Source organism: Mytilus galloprovincialis, chromosome 12, assembly GCF_965363235.1.
Source record: "Mytilus galloprovincialis chromosome 12, xbMytGall1.hap1.1, whole genome shotgun sequence".
Taxonomy (NCBI): domain Eukaryota; kingdom Metazoa; phylum Mollusca; class Bivalvia; order Mytilida; family Mytilidae; genus Mytilus; species Mytilus galloprovincialis.
In genome coordinates this window covers 6,570,003-6,596,710 of record NC_134849.1, presented here as the reverse complement: position 1 = coordinate 6,596,710, position 26,708 = coordinate 6,570,003, and the positions used below count along the sequence as shown (strand labels likewise).

Sequence of the window (26,708 nt, the reverse complement as noted above, 5' to 3'; positions counted from 1 at the left end):
TTATGTTTGTTGCAGATGTCGATTTCTGAAAATGGAGTCAGTTGGAATGTTGGTGAATTGGTAATTTACAATACATTTACCTCACACTTTTTAAGTAATTTTATGAGTGAATCGTTGGTTAAGTAAAGACCAGTGGCAAATATTTCTGTGTAAATTAAGTCAATTCGGAAAGACTTTAAAGGCGAAAGGGAAACTTCGCAAAAAAATCAAAAATTGATATTATGTTCATTCAGTATAAAAATGCTCAAATTTATAGTTATTAAAGTTTTATTCCGCTAGATAAGCGATCACCATCGATTTTAAATTTAGAGTATCAATTCTCTGCGTTCGGCCATTTTGTCTTCTTTCACGATTTATAAAAACGATATGTCTATAAACCACAAAGGAACAAAACTACAGTAACCAATGTAGTCGTAATTGCGTGTCGATATCTTGTCAATCGTACGGTTGTTTTATCCGACTAACTAACTTGATACGGAAAATATTCTTATTTTTTTAAATTACCATGGTCTGTTGTTTTTAAACTGTTGATATTGGAATTAGGTAAAAAGTCAAAGTTAAAATCATAAATAAGTGTTCTGTGAAAATTGTTTTCGAAAATCTAATTTGTTCATAATTCTTTAAAGTAATAAACTTTTTTCAAATAAATTCTGATCTTCCCTCATCTGATCACCAGCATGGCTAAAGGTATTACTTCCAAAGGTATTGTGAGGGGTGTGAGGTGACACGTCCAGGTATTCAAGCGATTAATTTCCTGTCGGGCTTGCAAGTTCATGCATCGTTTCACCTCTGCAGGTATTGATCAGTGTACACGGCGGATAACTTATAACTTTCCATTTTGAACTATCAGATGTATAATATACAACTCTGTCTTACTTGTCATTACTAAACTCATACGCTTGTTTATAAATAACATTTCTGGTGTAAAGAATATTATTTCCAAGGGTGAATTTGGGAAAATGTAATATATACTCATTGTCAATAGTGAAGGACAGATTGGAACATACCAGAAATATTGATTTAAAAAAATGTACGCACTTGTCGACGATTCGTACGGAAGCGTATTAGGGACATAGAAAAAATAAAATTGGCAGTGAACTTTTCTAAGTCGAAATTTTGACTTTTCAAATCTCGAAATTTTGACTTTAACTTGAAATTTTGACTTTTCAAATCCGGAAATTTTGACTTAAACTTGAAATTTTGACTTTCTAAAATCTTGAAATTTCGACTTTTCAAAAAGTCGAAATTTTGACTTTTTTAAACTCGAAATTTCAACATATAAAAATTCAAAATTTCTACTTTAAACTCGAAATTTTGACTTTTTTAAAACTCGAAATGTCGTCCTATCTTTAAACTCGAAATTTCGACTTATCTAAAACTCGAAATTTCAACTTATTTTAAACTAAAAATTTTGACTTTTTTAAAACTCGAAATTTCGACTTATTCTAAACTCGAAATTTCAACTTATTTTAAACTCAAAATTTCGACTTAATTAAAACTCGAAATTTCGACTTATTTTAAACTCGAAATTTCAACCTATTTTAAACTCAAAATTTCGACTTTTTTAAAACTCGAAATTTCGACTTATTTTAAACTCGAAATTTCAACTTATTTTTAATAAACACAAAATTTCGACTTTTTTTTTAAATCGAAATTTCGACTTTGATTTCAAAATTTCGACTGTTGAAATCTCGAAATTTTTACTTTTTCTAAGTACTCTTAAAACTTTGATGTTAGTATTTAAACAGTTATTACAATTTTAGAAGGAGTAGACATGGATGCAAATTATTAAAGCGTCATTTACTTATTTTGGCAATTTATATTCAGAAACTGGTTTTGTTCTTAAGATATGGATTAGCATTTAATATTAAAGAAACCATTCGTAAAGAACATGCATGTTGACAGAATTCCCCCCTCCCCCCCCCCCCCCCCCCCGCATATTCCATGTTTTAGTTTCCACGACACTGTCATAGGATCGTCAGACCTGAGGACATTAAGCATCACAGTTGCAAAGGCCTGTTTGGTATACCAATAGCAAGTCACTGACTTTGCCTTGTTTAAACAATGGTAAATCAAGTAGCCCAAAATGCCATGCATATTCAGAACGACAAATGAGCTGCCCCAGTTTTCTAGTTTTGGAAGTTTGCATTCTTATAACACAACTATTAACCCTTGTCTTTATATATTAGACTGTTGAATAAAAGTATGTCGTAATATAGGTGTGTCGGAATAGCGGGGTTACTTGATACACATATCTGAAGTCCAGACTTGAAATATGTATTTGAACGTGAAACATATTTTATTTATTCTTTGGCAAGAACAAGATTTTCTATCTAAAATAACCTCTTTAAAATGTTTTAGTTTATTAAAATATGCTTATGAATCTTTTGTGGATAGTTGTCTCATTGGCAATCATACCACATCTTCTTTTTTATATTATGAAGTTTATGATGTAAATGACTCTCCGCCTCGTTGATATAAATGACTGTGAATGTGGTAATCGCAAACGTATAAATACTGAGGAAAAGTCGAAATTTTAAGTTTTAAAAAAGTCGAAATTTTGAGTTAAAAAGAAGTCGAAATTTCGAGTTTAGAAAAAGTCAAAATTTCGAGTTTAGAAGTCGAAATTTCGAGTTTAAAAAAAGTCGAAATTTAGACTTTAAAAGAAGTCGAAATTTTGAGTTTAAAAGAAGTCAAAATTTCGAGTTTAGAAAAAGTCGAAATTTCAAGTTTTAAAAAAGGTCGAAATTTCAAGATTTTAGAAAGTCAAAATTTCAAGATAAGAAAAGTTAAAATTTCGAGTTGAAGTCGAAATTTTGAGATTTGAAATGTCAAAATATCGACTTTGAAAAAAAAGTTCACTGCCAATTTTATTTTTTCTATGTCCCTAATACGCTTCCGTAGATTCGTTTATACGACTGGGTTGAAAGTTACGGAACTATAGCGCAATTTAAAATATATACATGTATACATTGAACATAAGAAAAAAACATATATTTTGAATAAATTGGGGTAAAAGTTTTGTAAATAGACTAGTCCACGTATGCCAACAGTATGTAATCATCGAATGTCGATAGACTATTGTATACCAGAAGAAGAAGAAGAAGAAGAGAAACAATTTGATTTAAATACAGGTCGATGTATAATTTGCTTTGGTTCATCGAAGTTGTGGACATAGTAAAATCACAGATTTATATTTCAATAAGATTGTTCTCGAACAAAGGAAGGAATTCGTCATCACAATTGTTATATATGCCACTGGGCAAACACTAATTATCCCCAAGGGATGTGAATATTTTGCTGGGAAACTATTGAGTATCAAAGTTTCAAATTAATTTCGTGATTTATTTTCTTTCTTGGTATTCAAGGGAAATATGACATTAAATTGGTTCTGTCTTTTTTTTAAACATCGTTAAAAAGATGCGCGTCTAAGGTGGACGCCACAAGAACCCTGTAATACTAGTACGAGAGTATAGCATGTAAACATTCCTTCTCAATAATATGGTTGTATTGGAAATCTTTTCATACAGATTGACAACTCATGGTCCGATATGCATGTAATATTTGCCACATGACGCCCATAGTTCTTTCTACCATCATCATCTTATTCTTTGATATTGCTGTAAATAAACATCGATGGTTCACACCCAAACAAAATGGGAGTAATGTACCTTCAGAGCTTCTCCGTGGTATACACTTGTGAAAATTAATATATAGACGAAATTTCTGTATTGAAATGAATCTACATCTTCAAATAACGATTTTGAGTAATCACCTTACAAACCAATATAAACGTATGGCAAGATATAACCATGAAGGAATTTAGTTTTGTCAGACGCAAGAACTCATCACTATCATAAACGTATACGTATATATGCATGCAGTTTCAAATATCAAGAACAAGCGGTCGATGTGATAGTCCGTTTTCTAACTGTTCAGAGGTAGACATGTCACTTGTTCATTCTTGGAGGCCTTCATATTCCCCATCCAACGATGGGACTCTTTCTGGTTGTGTTGACTATAAATGCTTGTATGGTAATTCTGTCGTTTATCTGTACAAGTGGTTGCATTTCCTCTCCTTTCCCAACAAACAAACTATCGAAACGCTACTAGTCTGCTTTCTCTAGAGCTCATCCTCAATGGCGCTTATACGTCAGGAAACTTACACGTATACTAATAATGATTGTCTCAAGAACAACGATGTATGGACGAACTATTCTAAATTTGTCAATATCAGTTATGCATGACTAAAATATAAATTTTATTACAACTACTGTATTACTTATTTGGATTAATGACGGCTATCATGTTCAACATTGCACAAATATTATAGAATTTTAAAAAAAATATGTACAAAAATCCTCAAAAAAAATAATGCCTTAGCTTAGATCATTGGTATTCTTTTCACAAAAAGTTCGTGTAAATGATTGTCAAATGAATTTAATTATGTAAGAATGAAATGTTAAAAAGAAACTAAAAAAAAATCATGCATGTTGTATGTTGTATTTTTTTTCAAATATAAACTTTAAAATTGCGATAGTTTTATGAGCATTAAACACAGTCAGATTTGAATACAAGTTAAGAAATTCCGGTAAAGTCAATGATATCAAACAGATGTGCAATGGTATATCAAATTGGGAAATATTGCATTTAGTTTTTATTAAAGATTAAAACTACTATTTTTTACTTCATATTTGAATCTTTACGCCAATTGCCGCTAAGGAAGTAATCCAAAATTGTTTCCTTTTATTTTTATACACTTTCGGAATTATGAATCTGAATTTTATTTTCAATTAATTTACACAATTTAATTATTGTATCTTTATTCTCATCGTGTATTAAATCTTAGTGTACTGAATACAGCATACCCTTTCTAATCCTTTCTGTTTATCCTTTCCAAATAACAACATTCATACCTGTGTACGCTTGAACTCACACCTGCGGCTAAATAGCTACAAGGTAAACGAATTAACCTCAAGCCGAGAAATATACAGTGTCCTTTACAGGTCTTTACAAAATAATATACACACTCTGCTCACACATTAGTTGCATTGAAATGATTATCAAAACAATAACGGTAAATAGAACTGAAATATTTTCAGTTCAATATCAGTAAAAATGTTCAATAAATATGTTGTGAAAAAATCTCAACAATAATTATTGAAATTTATTCGAAAACATTTACTGGAGATAATTTTATAGGAGTTTAATTCAATCAATACAAAACGGTATATGCATATTCATTTTCGTTCATTCTTATATTGTGGTTAATAACTACGACCATTCGTCAGCTGTGCGCTTTAAATTACGTATATTGTCGATAAGCTATAAGAGTTAAACAGATTTTATTTTTTCCCAGAATTCAACAAATCGGGCTAAAACGTCACGAACCACTCGAGAATTCAACCAAAAAAGTTACAAATACTTGATTTTCTCCGTTATTAGAAGGAATATAAATTTAAAACTTTGCAAATGTGTTTTTTATGTTAAGATGAACATAATTTAGATGATACAAGTTTGTTAACATAAACATCAAAATGATATGCTTTGCTTCATGGTATGATAATTTGATAAAAAAAAATCTGACTGGAACTAACATCAAGAACATATTAATTTCTGAATAAGGTTTAAATACAACTAATGTTCTCCAGCTGAGCCTATAGCTAGCAATATTCAAGGTAATTTATACAAAGTATCCTTACAATCCGGGTTATTGCGCTAAAGTGCCCTTTCAGAAAACTAGCACCCTTCTGCCCTGAGATTTAAGCTGGAACACTGTTAGTAAGTATATACTAAGTAATTTTCAGTTTTGTTTTATTTTAGTATAAAGATTAGTGGGCTCCTAAAATTTTAAGCGGGCCCCTGAAAAAAATATCTTAGGGGCCCAGCTGGCCCCTAGAGGAAAACAGTTAAGTTAAGTCCCTGGACCAGATTATTGTCGAAAAAATAGCTAAAAATGATTTGCGTTTCTATGTAAGAAAGAGTTCGGGAAACGCTCAGAATGCACAATTTTGCGTTATTTTTCTCAGAGCTTCTGAGCTTCAGAGCTTAAGCGGCCCCAAGACCCCTCGCAAAAATATATTTTGCCTCAGTATTAAAAGGGGCTAGTTACGGCTCTGGTCTTTGTTTTCCAATGGAATTTGAAATCATGCGACTCTTTTTCACAAAAAATAAATAATTATATGGGGACGAAGTCCCCAATTATGGTAGAAAAATCAATAAAAAGAAAAAAAAAATCGGGAAAATTTCCCGAATTTTTCATTCTACTAATGAACTCAAAATCGTTAACTTTTTTTTTCAGATCTACTTCCTGTTCCGGTTTTCCCCGCATTTGCGCAGAAATCTACTTTCTTTTCCGGTCTTGTTTGCATGAGACTGAATAAAATATATATTTATCAGTCTAGTAAAATATAAGATTGGAACTCAATACAAATTCATTTTTAATAACTGTTTGATATGAAAAAAAAAACGTTACCTGTTGAAAGCGTTTCTTTTGTTTACATTGAATATGACGTCATAACTTAAAGAACGTCACAGCTAAATCCCTAACAACAGAACCAAAATCGGGAACGTAACGGTGTTTCCGTTTCTTTTATTAACATGTTTGAATTAAAAAAAAAAAAAAATACGTACAGACAGACTTCGTCCCCATTCACAGGTTATGCCTGCCTCATATTATGGGGACGAAGTCCCCAATTACGGTAGAAAAATTCAATAAAAAAAAAAAAAAAAAAAAAAAAAATCGGGAAAATTTCCCGAATTTTTCATTGTACTAATGAACTCAAAATCGTTAACTTTTTTTTCAGATCTACTTCCGTTTCCCGTCTTCTTCCGTTTCCGGTCTTGTTTGCATGAGACTTTGAATAAAATGTGTATTTATCAACATATCAACAAATATAGGAAGGAACTCAACACCCAATCATTTGTTTGATATGAAAAAAAAACGTTACCTGGATAACAGTGTTTCTTTGTTTACATTGAATATGACGTCATAACTTAAATAACGTCACAACTAAACCCCTAACAACAGAACCAACATCGGAAACGTTACGGTATTTCCGTTTTTTTTTATCAACATGTTTGAATTAAAAAAAAATAATTACAGACTTCGTCCCCATTCACAGGTAATGCCTGCCTCATATTATGGGGACGGAGTCCCCAATAACAGTAGAAAATTCAATAAAAAAAAAAATACGGGAAAATTTCCCGAATTTTTCATTGTACTAATGAACTCAAAATCGTTCAAATTTTTTTTGTCGTGTTTTGAAATCCCGGACCTGCGCAAAAATGTACAATGTACTTCCTTTTTCCGGTCTCGTTTGTGTGAAACTTTGAGTAAAATATATATTTATCAGTCTAGTATAAAATAGGAAGGAACGCGCAATACCAATTTCATTTTTAATAATTCCTTGATATGAAAAAAACGTTACCTGATGATAGCGTTTCTTTGTTTACATTGCATATGACGTCATAATTTAAATAACGTCACAACTAAATCCCTAACAACAGAACCAAAATCGGAAACGTTACGGTATTTCCGTTTCTTTTTTTTTAAACAAATATTTAAGTTACAAAAAAATAATTCACACAGACTTCGTCCCCATTTACAGGTAATGCCTGCCACATCAGATCTATACTGATATGTTTCAGCGTTTGGATATTTCTTTCTTGTTACACTATTTGCTATATGAGCCACAGGTCCACCGACATTTTAGATCCTTTAAATTGAAACCATGCAGTCCTTTTGTACCCAGAAACAATGTAAATTGAAGGCCGTACGGTGACCTATAGTTGTTAATTTCTGTGTCATTTTGGGCTCTTGTGGAGAGTTGTCTCATTGACAATCATACCACATCTTCTTTTTTATAATCTCACTTGTTTCCGATTTGCTTATAAGTTAATGTTGGATGTTATGCGTCTTCTGATTGGCTGACAGTTTTTTTGTCTATCACGGCATATATAGACATTATTTTGTCATGTGACCGTGAAGTTATCAACGTTTGTTCATGATTTACTCAGTCTTAAAATGGAATTAAGAATTAAATTATAAAGAGTGGCTATAATGGTTTTTTTTCTGTATCCTAAATAACATAAAAAAAATGTGGTGCACATTTTAAAATAACCAGCCACGCGGGTTATTCAGTGTGCACCACTTTTTTGCTGTTATTTTTTGCATAAACAGAAAAATATATAAACAGGCTTTTATTATAGTCTAGATAATTGCAGTTATCGTATTTTTTCCCTTTACCAAACCTCCTTGACTGTCGGGTCGTTAACTATAAGTTTTCAACCTAAGCTTCTATTTGTTCAATGCAAATGTACCAAGCACACTTTTATATCAAAGATAATCCGAAAGTTTTCGGTTTTTTTCAACTGTCGTGAAACCTCCTTGACTGTCGGTTGATTTTTTTCTCATTTATCTGACAACCTGCTTGACAGTCGGTTAACTATAAGTTTTAAACCGTAGCTTCTATTTGTTCAACTGTCGTGAAACCTCCTTGACTGTTGGGACTTTAAATATAAGTTTTCAACCTCAGCTTCTATTCGTTCATAGTGAATACACTAAGCACACTTTTATATTAAGCATGTTCAAGATATTCTGGACTTTTTTTTAACTTGTCGGACAACCTACTTGAGGCTTGAGGCTGTCGGGTCGTGAACTATAACCTTTCAACCTAAGTAATTGGTTTCTTTTTGTTCAAAGTCAGTGCACTATAGCTAAGCACAATTTTATATTAAACTTGTTAAGATATTTTTTTTTATTTGTCGTCAAACCGCATCAACTGTCAGATCGTTAACTATATAATATAAATTTTCTTTTTGTTCAAAGTCAGTGCTCTAAGCACACTTTTATTCTATAAATAATATATTGTACTAGTCTTATAGTTGGTTTTTGTCTTATCTCAATTTATCCCATTGGTATATACTCTGTTAACCCTACTTAGGCCTCTCCCATATTCCAAATCAATTCTCGCCTAAGCTTGGTGGAAATAATATGAATAGAAAACTAATTGAATTAGTTGACACTGACCATTGTCCATCGCTTATCTTTGATATAAGTCACCTAAGTAAGGATAATTAAACAATCTCTATCTTATATCTGTTATATATCTGAAACTTTATAGTAATCAAAAACATGTGCATGACTTAATGGACATAAGAATAATCCATAATTCTGTGAAAATCTGATAAATATGGTATAAATAAATATAATCTCGTTATGACATCCAGTCATTAGGTAACAATTTTTTATCATATATGATTTATACCGTATTAAAATAGCATATAATAAAAAGTAAATTACCAAAAATACCGAACACAGAGAAAATTTCAAAACTTGTTTGATTAAATCTGGTTTTAAAGCTAGCTAAACCTCTCACTTGTATGACAGTCGCATTAAATTCCATAATATTACCGACAATTTGTGAAAAAAACACCCAACATTATAGATAAAAAACAAATACACAAAAAGCAAAGGAACAGCGATAAAAAAATCAGACATTTCTCTCTTTTTTTTAAACATAGAACACAGTCGTGTGAAAGACTCTGTGAAGAGTAAAGACTGCAATAATTCACATTACAAGTTTGTGATATTTATGCATATAATGGATTGATTGGTTAATTGTTGGTGTTTTAACGCCACTTTTGGGCTTTTCGTGACGACAAGTCTTTATTGGTGGAAAAAACACCGAACTTCGATAAGGAAACTAATAACCCTGGTAAATTAAGATTGGAGTAGAATCCAACCCCACCAGCGGGATCGAACTCATAACGTTGACCAGTGTTGACTGGCTAGTGATTACAGTACTAACTACTTATAACATTCCGCCATCGAGGCCCTGTATATAAAAGAAGAATAATCAATCATTTTGCTTATATTTCATTACTCATACATTAAATCTTGAGCCCCGTCTTTAGTCTTTTATGTTGCTTTATGTACTGTTGTTTGTTTGTTGTTCTTTCGATCCCTTTAAGGCCATGTTTTTGTTGTTATTTTTTTGTTTACTATGAGCTTGAATATCCCTTTAGTATCTTTTGACTCTACGTTATTGTCATTATGCAATCTTTCCGTATGTTGCTTTCAAATTTATATTTAAAAACAAGTCGTTGATAACATCTACGTCATTAGGTGTATGGTGGACAATTGTCTTATTGGCAACCAATCTGCCGGTTCTCGAGACCGTCTCAAATTTGCAAAGAGATGAGAGAGGGATTTTTATGTGTGCGTGTGTCTTTGGTTAATTTACACATGCGTCATTTTGTGTCTATGATGGATAATTGTCGTATTGGCAATCAATCCACCGGTGCTAGGGACCATCTTAAATTTTCAAAGAAGTGAGAGTGTTTTATTTTCCCGTGACGAAAGCCTCACTTCGGCGACTTTTCAGACGAAGAACAGCAATAAAAGCGCTGTTCGTTTACACCAACGTCAATAGATATTTAATTAGATTAGTACGCGAAACACCTTGTGATGTGTAGTATAGCGAAATCTTCGATATATAGGTTAGGGTTAGGGTGCTGGGATATGAATTGACAATGATTAATTATTAAATGATTTTGATTAAGTATCAAAACTGGAGTGAACTCGTGTGCCTCAAAAGGGATGTATTGCCTGCTTTTTGCAAGCTACCTGCGTTTTATTTGCGAAGATTCCTCTATTTCGGAGAGAAAAATCAAAATACTTTAACATTCGGTTTTTTAATATTGTTACTTGGTGTTATTGAAGTTTTAAACCACTGTTATCTGTTATTATGTTAAAGGTAGTGTTAACTACTGTTATCAGCATTTAAAATTTGTTGTTAACTGGCTAAAGAAAAATGGAGACCTTAGCTGTATTTGACAAAACTTTTAGAAATTTCGGTCCTCCATGCTCTTCAACTTCGTACTTTATTTGGCCTTTTTAACTTTGTGGGATTCGAGTGTCACTGATGAGTCTTTTGTAGACGAAACGCGCGTCTGGCGTAAAAACAAAAATTAATCCTGGTATCTATAGTGATGAGTTTATTTAATATTAAACTTACAGGACAAAAATCAATCTATATTATCTTTTTTTTTTTTAATTTTTAATAGAAAAGAGATTGCTTCACTTACACCGTAGAATTATTTTACTGCAAGACATTTAGAATCAAACTATTTATTTTAAAAAGAAACCGAGATGGGACGGTCTCGAAATTCTGTATTGTAGTATATTATTTGCGACGTGTTTGTTTTTTTACTGTCACTGAAACAATTCAACGTAAGAAAATATATGTGGTGTTTCACCATGTTAACTGCAATGCAAATGATTTAGTATCGTAACGCTCCTACACAGCACATGGTTTCGCACATAAATAAGTAGTACGATTTATTATCGATTTGCTGTGCATTGTAAATTGTAGCTCACATGCTGAAGAAAACATGTGACGTCCTCAAACAATCTTTCTACGATTGTCACAATAAAAGTCATTCGAAAAAGTTACTCCGCTTATAACCAACAACTAATTTATTTTGCTCAAAAGTGCAAAAAGCTGGTAACAGTTAATTTGTTTTCAGTTCTAACAAAACAAATATTGTATATAATTAAAATGTCAATTGTTCTTGAACAATTGAGAGGTCTTTCCTTTTGTAATGTAAAATACATGTTCCAATAGACGTAGAATGTATTGAAAAGTTCTTACACAGGTTATGCCCCTTACAGAAAGGTCAAATCTCTTCGGTCAAATGTAAAAAAGTTGCGCCTCATCCACTTAACGTTTTTCACTATTTACTATTTCTGCAAGTACAATCGTTTTTGAGATATCGACTAAAAAGTTGTAAGGCCAAAGGTCAAGGTCAACCTTAAAAAGCTTTAAAACACACTGAAAATCCTTTAAATAAGGTCAAAAACACATAATTCGCTATATGGGACATGACCTTGACCATTGACCTTTTGACCTTTGTCAAGGTCATTAGTCCCCAATGTCATTGCTGAAGACCCCATGGGTCTAGGACCTTTGGTTATATAGTAAAAGCTGATTTTCTCTTTTCAGAAACCTAAAACAGGGGTTATGCCCCTTACAGAAAGGTCAAATCTCTTCGGTCAAAATGTATCAAAGTTGCGCATTAATGACCCAAACATTTTCCACTATACAACACTTCTGAAAGTATTAAGGTTGCTGAGATTATCCCATAACAAGGTGTTAGGTCAAAGGTCAAGGTCAACATACACATTTGACCTTGAGGTATTTTTCAAAGTAACATGAATTGATGATGAATGGTGAAGATCCTAGGTTTCTACGACTTTTGGTTTCTGAGTTTTGGTGGCCAACCGACACCGGTTAATTTTAATAGGGGCATAACCCTACCAATGAGTCGTTGAATCTTTTTGATCCAAATGTAACGAAGAACCAGGGTCTGGTCCTGAACAAATTTCACCCTTCGTTTTTTTTCTACCTATTACGGTTACGGTGTTGGAACGATAACAAGGTTTTTGGGTTTCGGAGGGATTACTCCGAACCGACAAAATATTTCGACTCACAGGGTGAGTTCCGGATAAGTATTCATGACACCGATACAAAGTGTGAACATAAAAGCGACACGTCTTACGGTTACAGAGGCTAACTTCGTCAAAGTTTGGCGGAAAAAGAATAATAATAAACAGAAGAAATACAGTAAGGTCTTTCCCTTTTAAAAAAGGAAAGACCTTAATTATTCACGTAGATATTTAATAAAAGAACACAAGTTGTTTACAAACATCTGCCCGATAAAGTCGCAATATTTCACCAACCTTTAAGTCCTGAAATTCAGATAATTTATCCGCTTATTTAAATCAATACTATAATTGTTTGATATCGACGACATTCAACATTAAGAATGACAGAATACACAAAAGGAGCAATAAAACACCCGAATTCTCAAGAGACAGAGAAAACCATCGACAAAACGAAGAATATACAGAAAAAACTCGGTCGTCGTGTTTCTATTGTGTGGTGCTTAGTCATACTCCATTACTTTTTAACCACGATAAAGTTCATAAAACTTTCCAAAAAAATACTTCAACTTTATTGTCATTGATGAATCACTGATAAAGAAAAACCTGGTCTAAACGTTACATTGTAATAATAAACTCTAATGAGAAAGATAAATATGCTAAATATACTTACTGGAGGTGTGATGAGATGATTGAAGCTGTTAATTTTCTCCTTGATAATATTTATGTACGTTTCGGCAACAAAGTTTATCGACAGGTTGTAGGTATCCCCATGGGCACTAATTGTGCCCCTTTAAAAGCAAACTTGTTTTTGTACGGTTACGAATCACAATTTATGACTAAACTCAGTAAAAACCCATCGACATTGCATTTAATTGATAAATTCAACAACACTTACCGTTATCTTGCTGATATTTTTTCGTTAAAAAATCAAGAATTTTCTGAATATACTGCTGAAATTTACCTCAAGGAACTTACTTTAAATAAATCAAATTTATTCGGTAATAACTGTCCTTTCCTGGATTTAGATATTTCGGTTTTAAACGGGAAACTCCACACTAAAATTAACGACAAAAGAGACGATTGTTCGTTCCCTATTGTTAATTTTCCATTTTAGCTGGTGATGTTCCTTTGGCACCATCTTACGGTGTTTATATTTCACAACTTGTTCGCTATGCCCGTGTCTGGTGTGACGTTTTTGATTTTAACTAACGCAACCTATGTATTACTGGTAAATTATTAAACCAGTGATATCTTTACCCTAATAGTTATCAAAGGTACCAGGATTATAATTTATAGTACGCCAGACGCGCGTTTCGTCTACATAAGACTCATCAGTGACGCTCATATCAAAATATTTATAAAGCCAAACAAGTACAAAGTTGAAGAGCATTGAGGATCCAAAATTCCAAAAAGTTGTGCCTAAATTACTTAAAACCTTTACTAAATTTTCCCATAGATATAAAGATTTGGTATTGAAGTTTGGTTGTACCTGTAGAAAACTTATTTCGAACGGGATAGCACATCCTCATTTTTACGGAAATGTTAACTGTGCCCGGAAATTTAGAAATGATCCGTGTAAACTTGTCGCTCCTTTAAATAAACTTATTCTAAAAGGTTATCTATTCAACACTGTAATAAGATCATTGAATATTCTTTTTATTGGTATAAATATTGATTTTGTTATCAGTAAATTAAAAGCCAACTAAATATTACTAGTATGTTATATACATATACATATTCATGAATCTACAATCTGTCGATACCTGTAACTTGTCATTGCACAAGGTCATGTTTTTCTCTGGCTGTTTATGACGTCTTTACACTAAATCCATTGGATGTTGGATGTGTACGGATTGATAGTTTAGTCTTAGATGCATGATTTTTTATTTGTTGTTAGTGGCTTTGAACTAGCTGTCAGATAACTGCGAGTACTCTCAGATCTGTTCATTGTGTCTTTTTGTGTCGGGATGTATAAGTACCCGGCCACGTCCACTTTTTGTCTAGTATCTGATGAGTTAAGCCTTTTTCAACTGATTTTCATAGTTCGTTCTTATGTTGTACTGTTATACCACTGTCCCAGGTTAGGGGAGGGTTGGGATCCCGCTAACATGTTTACCTCGCCACATTATTTTTACATAAATAAGGCCGTTAGTTTTCGCGTTTGAATTGTTTTACATTGTCTTATCGGGGCCTTTTATAGCTGACTATGCAGTGTGGGCTTTGCTCATTGTTGAAGGCCGTACGGTGACTATAGTTGTTAATGTCTGTGCCATCTTGGTCTTTTGTGGATAGTTGTCTCATTGGCAATCATACCACATCTTCTTTTTTATATCATCATGGATACCAGGATTAAAATTTCATATTTACGCCACTGAGTCGCGCGTTTTGTCTACATAAGACTCATCAGTGACGCTCGAATCAAAAAATGTTTAAAAGGCCAAATAAAGTATGAAATTGAAGAGCACCGAGGACCAAAAAACAAAACTGTAACAACATAGAAAACAATATCATCAGATATATGCATGAAGCACCAACCCTCAAAATAACATCAACTTTGGTTAAGCCGGAATTGTTGGTGTTTAGTGCCACTTGCAGCTACATCATGGCAGCAATTTTAAGTATGTGAAGGTAGCCGGAGTGCATGTTGAGAACAACCAATTTTCGATAGTTGAATTTAGAGAGTAGACCTAGGTTAAGGGAAATAACTCTTAAAATCATCAGTACGTTTGTTTCAACCATTTACATGAATATATTCTAAGCTTCTATGATACATTAATTATTTCCAATTTGTTTAGATAAATGCTTAAAATACATCGATGAAACTGGACTTTTACAAACGCATAAATGATTTAAAGAGTTTAAACTCAGTTCTAAAACATTAAGACCAGAACCGAAACGCACATGGCACATGGATATGAACGTCGTTTGAACTTACAACTTCAGTGTTGGCATTTTCCACTTAGCTACTGGTCTCCATACACAGATGCAACTTATTTTTCGGTATATATATGTGAACAGAATAAAACTGTATAACATATTTAATCCAATTTGTTTTAAACAAATATTTTATTTAACAAACAAAGTAAAGTCAGGTTTTACAAAATGATTAGCATATAGGTATATATAGAATGAAACAAATGTTTGTAAAATAGAGCAGGGAAAATATATTTGCAAAAATGTTATTGTTCAACAATTAATGTAAAATGTTAAAAGGGACTTAAAATGTTTGTTTAATGAAATAAAATGTAACAAATAAATAGATTAACAAATGAAGAACAAAAGCCTTCGAGTCGAAGCAATCAGAAGGATATTTGGTATCATAAATAACATGTCAAATGTGGCGGATGGTAAACAATAGTTTTTTTTCTCTCTTTAAGATCTATTATTAAAGACAACAAAAATAATGCAAATTTTTTATGATGACATTTGGTGAGTTTATGAAAAAAAAAACATTTTTCTTGATTTTCTTTCCTCGGGTTTCGTGAAATCATGTATATCTTTAATTAGTGCATTGTTTTTTTACCAAAATAAAACACACTTTTATTATTATGTTTGCCCTCACAAAATCATATGTTCTTGTTTTAAAACAGTATACATTTTTTGGAGTCAAAATTATAATTTTAAAGGTTCACGTCCCAAAAACGTGTTGAGAACTTAAGTTCGAGAGGCAGATTAAAAGGGCTCTCAAAATGGCCCATGCCCACCTTTTGCGGGAATTTGGTTGATTATTTAGGGAAACATTGAAGCATGACTGGAGCGGGTCCCCTCTTAGACAGTCAGTGTCATACCCCCTTTTTATGAAAATTTCTGAATCCTCCACTGAGTTTAAGTTAATACACAGTACCTTAACAAAATACTTTAACATGATCGAGGCATGAAAACTGAAAAAAAAACAAAGTTATAACCCCGAGATAACATGTCATATCATATATGACCATCATAGGAATCTGATCCGGTCGATGTTTGTTTCTTATTTATCTTCAGCTGTGGTATTATTCCACTAAAATTATTATATCTGGTTGTACCTGGACTGTCAGGAACACTGGAACTCTTGGTTTCGGACAGAACAGCTGTTTTGTCATGACATCCCAAGATGCGTCCCAGAACTACTCGGAACCTCTTGTTTCCAACGAAGTAAATGATGAAATTGCAACTCGAATGGAGATGTGCCAGAAGTGTAAGAAACAGGTGTACGGGCATTGGAAGTGTGTTCTCAACATCAATGGCAATGACCACAGCATATGGTGTCCAGCAGATGACAAAAACCACGAAGATGACAAATATAGTCTTGGCTGCTCGGAAACTCTCTACCATGACCTTCCCCATCCGTCCATCTTTTCCTTCGTCTATATCGTAAAGGGCTTTCTTGGTGTTCCAAATCCGACGAAATATAAGAATGAAGCAAATCGTCATCGTCAGAAGAGGAAAACCAATTAAGCCAATCGCTACAAAAAGAGTATAGGACAAGCTGCTTGTTCGATCCCATATACATTGATTGGCCTCTTGGTCAAAGTAATGGCCGCCCCATCCGATGAAATTCGGGAACTCACAAAGGAAGGCAGCAATCCAACACATTACGCATATAACAATGCAAGTTATACGTCCGTACATTTTGTCGTATATCTCGTTGTGACAGAGGTAGACGTACCGGTTCAATGACAGCATGGTTAGACTGGCGAAAGCACAGAAACAGGCGGTCAGACACATACTGGCGATCAGGTTACACAGCCATGGCTTATCACTGAAAAAATGCTCACCTTTTATCACACCTACAAAGACAGTTTTATACATTAATAATTTAATCTAATGCCGCCTGCACTAAACACTTTTTCAACTACTAGTCCTAAGACCAATATTCTGACATTTTTCTTATTGGTCCAAAACAAAGTTTTGCAAAAACTTACTAGTCCGAATGAAATTTTACTAGTTTGGGGCATCAAACTAGTGACTAACCGTGCAAACTGCTAATGTGTCATGCGTCTTCTGGTTGACTGGCAGTATTATGTCTATCAGCTCATAGACATAATTTTGTCATGTGACGGTGACGTCATCATTAATTTTCATGAATTACTCCGCGCAGCTTAAAATGGAATTTAGATTTAAATTATAAGGAACGACTATAATATACTTTTTTCTGTCTTTTCGAAATAGCACCAAAAATGTGGTGCACACTTTAAAATAACCGACTACGCGAATTATTCGGTGTGCACTATATTTTTTTATAATTTCGTATAGACAGAAAAAAATATTTGTTATTCCTTAAACGACAAGTGTCAAAAATTGCATATAAATGTGCCATCTACCATATTTACGACAGACTGATAATATTTGTTTTTAATTTTTATTCTAGAAATAATGGACTGATAGAATTATTGCAGCTTTTAGACGCCACTTTAGCCACTATTTGCTAGATCGTCGTGGTCAGTTAGTATATGCAAATGGAGCCTAAGTTTCTTCAGAGAACTATTGATCGTGGGAAGGAAAACTGACAAACCTAGTCAATTAAGGTTAGATTTGAACGCTACGTTCGGGGTTCGACAACCTGAATGTTGAGAGGTTTTACAGTAGATGAACTATACCTTTTCTTTAGGTAATACAATGTATCAACAACAAAATCGTAAGGGTTCAATGGAACCCAGTGTATCGCCTACTTTTGCTGTTAATCGCAGACTCAACAAAAATGAGGAAAAGAATCAATAAAAATATTTCTCTCGATACTACTTGTATCTTTTGGTTGTAAAAAGTTTCTGTCCAAGTTTGGTAAAAATCCAGGATAGTTTATGAATCTAATAAATGTTTTAAAAACTTTAACTGCAGACTGTATGTAATTTTAACTGGAAGCAAAACCAAGTTCATTTATAAGTAAAATAGAGATAAACAGGTACAAAATGTTAACAGAATTTCCCTCTAGATACTAGTTTGTGATCATAAACAAGCTTTTGTATGTTTGGTGAAAATTCAGGATAGTATAGGAAAGATATTAATATTTAAAAGCTTAAACCACAGAGTGAAAGTGTTGTTTCCTGGCAGAAAATCTAACTCCATTTAAAAGTGAGATACGGAAAAAATGAAATTTGATTTTTACAAAATTTACTTCTGGATACTATCTTATGATCATGAACAAGCTTCTGTCCAAAGTTTCGTGGAAATCGAGAATAGTTTAAGATAGTTATCAAAATTTCAAAAACTTAAACCACAGAGTGTATATTTGTGGACGCCACCGCCACCGCCGCCGACGACGACTACGACGACGACGAAATGTAGGATCGCTATGTCTCGCATTTTCGACTAAAGTCGAAGGCTCGACAAAAGGGGAGATAAACTAATAACTTCGGCCACTTGGCCTCTGAGAACCCCTATTTTAGAAAACATACGTATATACATGTTTTGTTTCTTTCTTATGTTGTACTGGTACACCGCTGCCACGGGTTAGGGTGAAGGTTTCGATCCCGCTAACATGTTTAAAGCATCCAAAATCAGTATGTATATGTGCTTGTCCCAAGTCAGGTGCCTGTAATTCATTGGTTGTCGTTTGTTGCTGTGTTACATATTTGTTATAGATGGTTATTTTTTGTACACAAATAAGGTCATTAGTGTTCTTGTTTGAATTGTTTTACATTGGTCATTTCGGTGCCTTTTACATGTGACTTAAATTATGAATAGCAGCTTACATTTACCTGTTAAGATCTAGATTGGTCACAATTGGTGAAAGGTTATTTGCACATCCAAGAGGCAGCAATCAAACATGGCAATCTTAAAACCTTACCAACATTGGACATTGAAAACTCCGGGTTCCAATAAAACAAATGTACAAACATCTCAAGAAGACAAGATCAATAAATCTCATCGAGTTGATGCATTCATCTTTAAAATATTTTTTCGGGACTTTTTTTAGGGATTTAACACACAAAAATATAAAAAAAAATGTTTCTAATAGCATACACTTATACAGGAAAATGAAACTTGAACCAAAGATTATTCGTACGAACAGGCAAGCAACAGTCCATGATAAAGGCACCAGTAATATACCGCTATGCAATAGTCACAAAGCGATAAAGTTAAAACAAATCCGGAAACGTTCACGAAGGGTTAAAACTGGCACGGATTTTTTTTAATGTTTTTTAAATTGGGGCAAAAAATTACAAATGTCACAACTTTCCTTTACTATTTATGGAGCATAATTTGTATTAAAAGGTCAATTTTGGTACTTTTTGTCCATAATTTTAAGTGTTTTTCGCATAATTAACCTTTGTCTCCATGTACGATCCAAAAAGTTTTTATATTGATGAAATCATCAAAATTGGAATCTTTTGGTTACAACACATTCTGGATCGAAAGCTTTTAGGTCTGAAAAATGCACAAAATCATCATATTTTGACAAAATGTCCAAAATGGGCTTACTTTGGCGAATATCTTGTAGTCTTATGAAAAGAACTGATATATTTAACATTTATACTTTTGAAATAGACCCATTTAGGAACCAAATTGAGACCTTTTTGGTGTTTTATGATAAAGTTGATATTTTAGGCCATTTTGTGCCATTAGTGAACCTTGTCCAAAAACCGAGGGACACACAATTATAAAATTGATTGAACTACACGTAAATTAATGATGTACTTAGGTGATCTTAGGGAAATTAAATAAATCAAGAATTCAAAATTGATACTTTAAGCTGGAAGAGTATTTAGTTAAGGATCAAAATAAGCTAAAAATATTGATAGGTCATGGAGCTCCTTTTCGATATATTTGATTTATAAAAAATGGCGGGAAAAGGCTGACTCGGACTTTTACCTTATATTTGCATTGGTATTATTATTATTATTATTTGGTCTCAAATCAAAAGAAAGAAAATAAAAAAATCTGCTTAAATTTTGTCAAATGACCTTTTATGAGCTATTAAATCTTATGTTAAAAGATAAATAGGTGTCGTGGGGCAAACTAGTTTACCCTGTATCGTATGGTAAAACACCAAGGAGTCCGAACATTTGGCACTTATTCCAAAAGTACAAGATAAATTCGTTACATAGTGTGCTAGTGACGTAATACGGTATATATGGGATCAGTAAATACCGTATTAGGTCCCTAACACACTATGTAACTAATAATATCTATTATGAGACAAATATTTTATTTCTAACCTATCATGTGTTTATTCTTACCTACAATACACATTGGATCAGCAATGGCAGCCACACAAAGATCGGCCAGTGCCAGATTGACCATAAATTCTTTACCAACTTTATTCAATCCTCTTGACCAAAAGGCTACGAGTAGTATCATCAAGTTTCCAAAAGTTCCAATGAAAAGCGCCACCGCTATAACTGATATGTAAATCATTGCCAAGTTGAAATGCGAGTCAAAAAGGGCGGGATTCACCACTAACGGTCTCCCGCCGTCGTCATTCTGCAGACATGTCAGATTCTTGACTCCATCTGATGTATTTTTCATCATCTGAAAAGTTAGCAATATTTTTTAACGTTTATGTTATAATTACGATGGTATAAAGCTTTTCGCGGTACCTATGTCCATTTGACACAACCATTTAACTTCCCAAGGGGGGGGGGGTAGTTTTTTTTCTAAGATGATTTTTTTTTTATTATTCTAAATGCTAATTCACCCATACATTTGGCACTGAAAGGAGTATGACTTTGGGCCGATCATCGGCCCTGTGGCACAGAACTCGTTAATATATATATACAACTATCTTCAAATTGAATGATATAAAATATTTTTTTATCTTTGGTATTAATGGAAGCTCTGTTGGTAGCATCTGTTAAATCAAACCATGATATATTAACGAAAACGGAAGACTTTTAACTCGCATGTTGTACCGATTATGATAGCTGTTTATTATTGTAAACTGTACATTGTCATCTCGATTATCATTAATGTTTTCAAACCACCGGCATGAATACTTTTATATTAATGTTCAAAGAAATCAAAAACATTTTCAATATTATGAAGCCAATAATCGCACTGCTTAACTTATGTCATTTAGTGCTGTGTGACGTCAATAAATTAATTTACGTTTATTCAATATTGGTATTATTTATAAGTAAATTGTGTATACTAGTACCTCATTCAAAATCGGTACGTGTTGATATAACCTAAGCTATGCTTAAGATTAATTATAATTTTAGATGTAACAAGTCTCTGATTCCATAATCGCATAGACATAATTTGTCATGTGACCTTGACGTCATCAGCGTAACGTTTTTACCTGATTTATTCCAAATAATCAATATCGTGATGTCTGTACGAAATAATCTTAAACAACTTATGAATGTGGTACACACTTTTAAATAACCCGCAACGCGAGTCATACAAAATAACTATATCTAATTTCCTTCCTAACAGCAATTTCTTTGAACGAATAATATTATAATGATAATAACAACTATTTTAACTATCATTATCATTATCAATTTTTTATTTCTATTATCAGTTAGATTAAAACTATCACTATTATGGTAATAATTAATACCATTATATTGCAATTATCATTATTGTTATCGTTATCATTATCATTATCATTATCATTATCGTTATCATTATCATTATCATTATCATCATTATCATTATCATGGTATTACGTAGTTTGAAAAGATATTGTTTTTGAATTATAAAACCTGAAAATACATAACTTTGAAATCGTTATATTCATGCGAAGACAATATTCATAAATCAAAAGTGTTAGTGGCAGTATGCAGACCTGTGTGTTAGAAACTTAGGTATGGAACATATGTACCTTTGGGAAGGTGTATCATAATTTAGACTATGTATGTGGAACATTTCAAAATTTTTAATTGGAATGTGCTTTTTATTTTGTATAAACATAAATTTATAAAATTTTAGTGTAGGAAGCTTCTAATGCAGCTATCTCAACAAAAATAAGATATTTTGTATTTGAATGTATAATATGTCAAATAACATACTTTTAACAGGTCATGTCTCCTAAAATACACGAATAGATAGACTATCAATCATCACTGTTAACGAAGTAAACAAATTTATATATTGATTCTGTCGCCGTTATATAAAAAAAAGTCACTATCTTTTGTTTTTGCGTCATCTGTTTTCCCTCTGTTAATTTTATAATCAATATATGAACAAAAGTAATCAAATATTCTAATATGTCGTGCTTCTTTCGCTTTGTAAACATATAATATCTTTTAAAATAAATTTTTAAAAAAATGGGTAAAAACATATTGATTACAGAAAAAAACAATGTCCAGAATGCAGGAGTTGGTTTTACAAAAATACTTACGTCTGAGATTGATCGCAATTTATGAAAGATTCAGTATACTTTTCCAGTGAAATATATATTTAGCATAAAAGATATTATATATATATATATAAGCACCCCATTATCCATTTTTCTTTTTCCCTCCATTTTCCTCAATCCGGTAAACCCCATCCACACCCTCCTATAACAAAAGCACGAACAGAAGCAGCATATAGCTAAGCGTAATACAGTTGACACCAATGCATGATGCCTCCATGATATAATAACATATTCATTTATAGAAGAAAAAAGAAAGTATCAGTTTATATTTTCCATTTCGTGATTTTTTTTTTTTAAGAAAATGCAGTTTGATTGCCAATATGTATCTCAACACGTAAAAGTTATCGTCTACTAATATTATAGTTCACTGGGCAATGAACAAAACCCATATCGCAATTATAAAATCTCCGAAATGAAAAATATAAAACAATTACGGCCTTGCTTATGTATAAAACAATAAACGAAAAACAAAATGATCTTTTTTGAAAAAGTCTGTTGGTAACAATCAGATCAGTCAAAGATGTTACCGTATGAACAAATAATTTGGGGTGTAAAACTTCTTCTGATTTGCTGAAATTTGTGTCCATCCGCTCATAGACATAGTTTTGTCATGTGATCTTGAAGTCATCAAGGTTTTTCGTGATTTACTTCTTTAACACGGATAATTTGTTATTTTTTTTTTTATATAGACAGAAAAAATATTACTGTCATTCCTTAAGAAAAATAATCTTGAGAAGCTGGTCAAATGAATTTGTTTTAACTGTCCAAGTTATAAAAATAGGTATAAACGTTTACAATGATAGGGAACATATCATTTCGATCATCCTTAAAATTGTTGCAATCGAAAAGAAAATGCGCCTCGTCTTCGACGTCATTATTTGGCTTGGTATTAGACAACATGGACCTAGATCTAGTTTTTATCATTTGCGAATAAATACTTACATGTAGCTTTATTGGATCATGGAAGTAAAATGAAAGTCAATATAATACTTCCAAGATTGGATATAATTCTTAAATTTTAGAAAAAAAGAATTTCATATCAAAAGCATTTCCATGTAAATCAATATGAAAATTATTTAATCATACCATGCTGTTTTATTCACCCGATTTAATGATTTTAATTGTTAATATGCCTACTTTAAAAGGGAAAATGTTCTTCTTTCTTCATCATAATCTTCTTCTTATACCCCGTATTTTACTACCATATATGAGATAAAAATATAAATACGTGTTTTATGTGAGGATTTAATGATGAAAAAAGTTAGTCTGTCCGCATTTCAAATAATATTGTAATGAATTTTATTTTGTACAGTTTACGTTGAACATTATACTTAATGAGCCAGGTGAGATTAAATATGAACAAACAATTTTATATTTAGAAATACTTTTAAGATTTATTTTCGAAAATGTGACTATCTGATTAAAATAGACAATTCAAGAAAAACAAATTATTTGATAGAATAAAGTCTCAACGTATTCACATAATTATATATCAAACATAGCAATATATATATATATATAAACACAAACAAACAATGTATGCATCTCCGCAAGAATTTTTAAGAAACCAAAACATTTCAATACTTTTGTTTTGATCTCTAATAAATATATATTCATCCATTTAATCTGAATAAAAACAACAGCTTTTAATGTTGTGCAGTCTCATTTGTAATTAATACCACATCTTATTTCTAAAGTCTGGAGACTTCTTTTTAGAAAATGTGAATATCTGTTCAATTTAGACAAATAAAAAAGATAAAAACTTCACTACATTCTCTCCTCATGTACATATTTATATATAAAACTAGAAATATATTAAAAGTACACAACAACTCATATCTGCCAGCTTTATTGCAAATCAGAACATAAAATAACCTTTATATAGCTGACTATACAGTATTGTTTTTTCATCATCATCGGTTGCCTATGATTGCTTTCACCCACTTCATATAAACTTTAGAGGATAGTTGTCTCATTGGTAATCATACCACATCTTCTTACTTTTATTTGAAGAATTTCTTATACAGTTCACTTTAAGCATTACTAAAAGAGCCACATGCGTTTAAATATAAACATATTTTTTTTAAAAACATTAAAGATTTATATTGCAAAAGGTGAATAAAATTGAGAATGGAAATGGGGAATGTGTCAAAGAGACAACAACCCGACCATTGAAAAAAACAACAGCAGAAGGTCACCAACAGGTCTTCAATGTAGCGAGAAATTCCCACACCCAGAGGCGTCCTTCAGCTGGCCCCTAAACAAATATATACTAGTTCAGTGATAATGAACGCCATACTAATTTGTTTGTTTAACGTTCTGTCTTTTTTTTTTTTTTTTTTTTTTTTTATAAATTGGAACCTTTGTGTACCGGTCCATTGATTGAATGCCAATAAATACATATGTTTTGCCTTAATTGTCTGTCCACTTTGTTGAAATTCAGAAACTTTGCTTTGAATGCTTGTGATAAATACATGTGGTTTTTATTTGTCCTGTATACATTATAGAAAATTAGAACCGTACCTTTGAATTCTAATAATAACGTACGTTTGCCTAACCAGTCTGCTTTATTGAAAATCAGAAACATTGCTTTATTTTGTCATAATTAACTACGTTTTTTCGTATCTGAATACATTGTTGAAAATAAGGACCTTTCCTTTGGATTCTAATAAATCCCCATGTTTTCTTACCTATTTGTTTTGTCAAAAATCAAAACCTTTCCTTTCATTACTAGTGACATATTTTTATTTCTTTCCTTTATACATTGTTGAAACTGATTGGAACATTCCGGACCCTTGATTTCCAATAAATTGATATATTTGTTTTTATCTGTATATAAATATTGTCGAAAATCAGGAACTTTGCTTTGAATTCTAATAAATACATTTTCTTCTTACATGTATATATTATTGAAAATCATAACCGTACCTTTGAATTCTAATAAATCCGCATTTTTTTCAGGGAACGACCATTTAACTTTCCGGGTGTGGGGTGTGTTTATGTTAAAAAAAAAAATATTCTGATCCCCAAAGATGAAAAACAATACTCTGGTCAAGCAGATGACAAATCAAAAATATTATGAATGCTATTTCCCCCATACCTCATAATGTTTATAAAGTTTTAAAAAAATAATTTGATTGATTGAGTCGAAAAAACTAAATACATTTATTTGTGCTTCGCGCGAAAAAAAATCTGAATAAGAAAAAAAAACATAGCTTGAAGTAGAATGGTTGCTACCTTACCTATTTACATTGTCGAAAATCAGGACATTTGCTTTGAATTCTAATAAATACATATGTTCCTTACCTGTAGACAGGGATAAGTAATATCTGATTCCATCATCCTCTCTTGACTGTTTGATCTGCAACTGTTTTCTAATTAAGTATATTTACTTTTATATGGTTATATACGTATTATTGCATTCTCATTGGACATCAACTGTGCTAACATCATAGCAATTCTAATGCATATTTAAAAAAGCAAATTTGTTTAACATGACTGCGATTACCGAATAATTGCAGAAAATTAAGGTTCATTTGCAGTTTTTAATCTCACTAATTGGAATATTTTCACCTACTTACCGACCACCTGTTTTTGCCTTTTGCCATTTTTAATTTCTATTTCGTAAATTTCTACGCAATATTGTAAATACATATCTAATTTTGGAAAATAAATAAGTACCAGTTTTCTAGATAAATACACACACTTATCACCTATATTTTTGCGTATTATTTAATGACGGGATATGTTTTAAATGTTATTATATCTTATTTGTCTACATTTTTCTCTCTTATAAAACCAGTTTTAACCCACTATTTTCTCCGGAAAAGGCCGTACAGAGGAAGGACTAGGAAAGTTGCGTTTCCCTAGGTCGGTTGATTGATAGCGTAGAATTTTGTACGTTTTTATGGACTTTCCCCTTTTAAATCATGTTTATTTGCCTTGAACTTTGAAATCTGGGTTTTTATTTTT

The 26,708-nt window shown here is 32.1% G+C and overlaps 1 protein-coding gene across 1 annotated transcript; it reads right to left on the bottom strand.

The window, feature by feature from the left end:
* Window positions 1-15,788: 15,788 nt before the first annotated feature.
* On the bottom strand, window positions 15,789-26,136 carry LOC143054226 (melatonin receptor type 1B-B-like). Its single transcript, XM_076227154.1, has 3 exons — window positions 26,043-26,136; window positions 20,611-20,902; window positions 15,789-17,220 (listed from the first exon to the last, which is right to left on the bottom strand). The coding sequence occupies exons 1-3, from the start codon at window positions 26,076-26,078 to the stop codon at window positions 16,376-16,378; spliced, it is 1,173 nt and encodes a 390-aa protein (XP_076083269.1). The 5' UTR covers window positions 26,079-26,136; the 3' UTR covers window positions 15,789-16,375.
* Window positions 26,137-26,708: the final 572 nt, after the last annotated feature.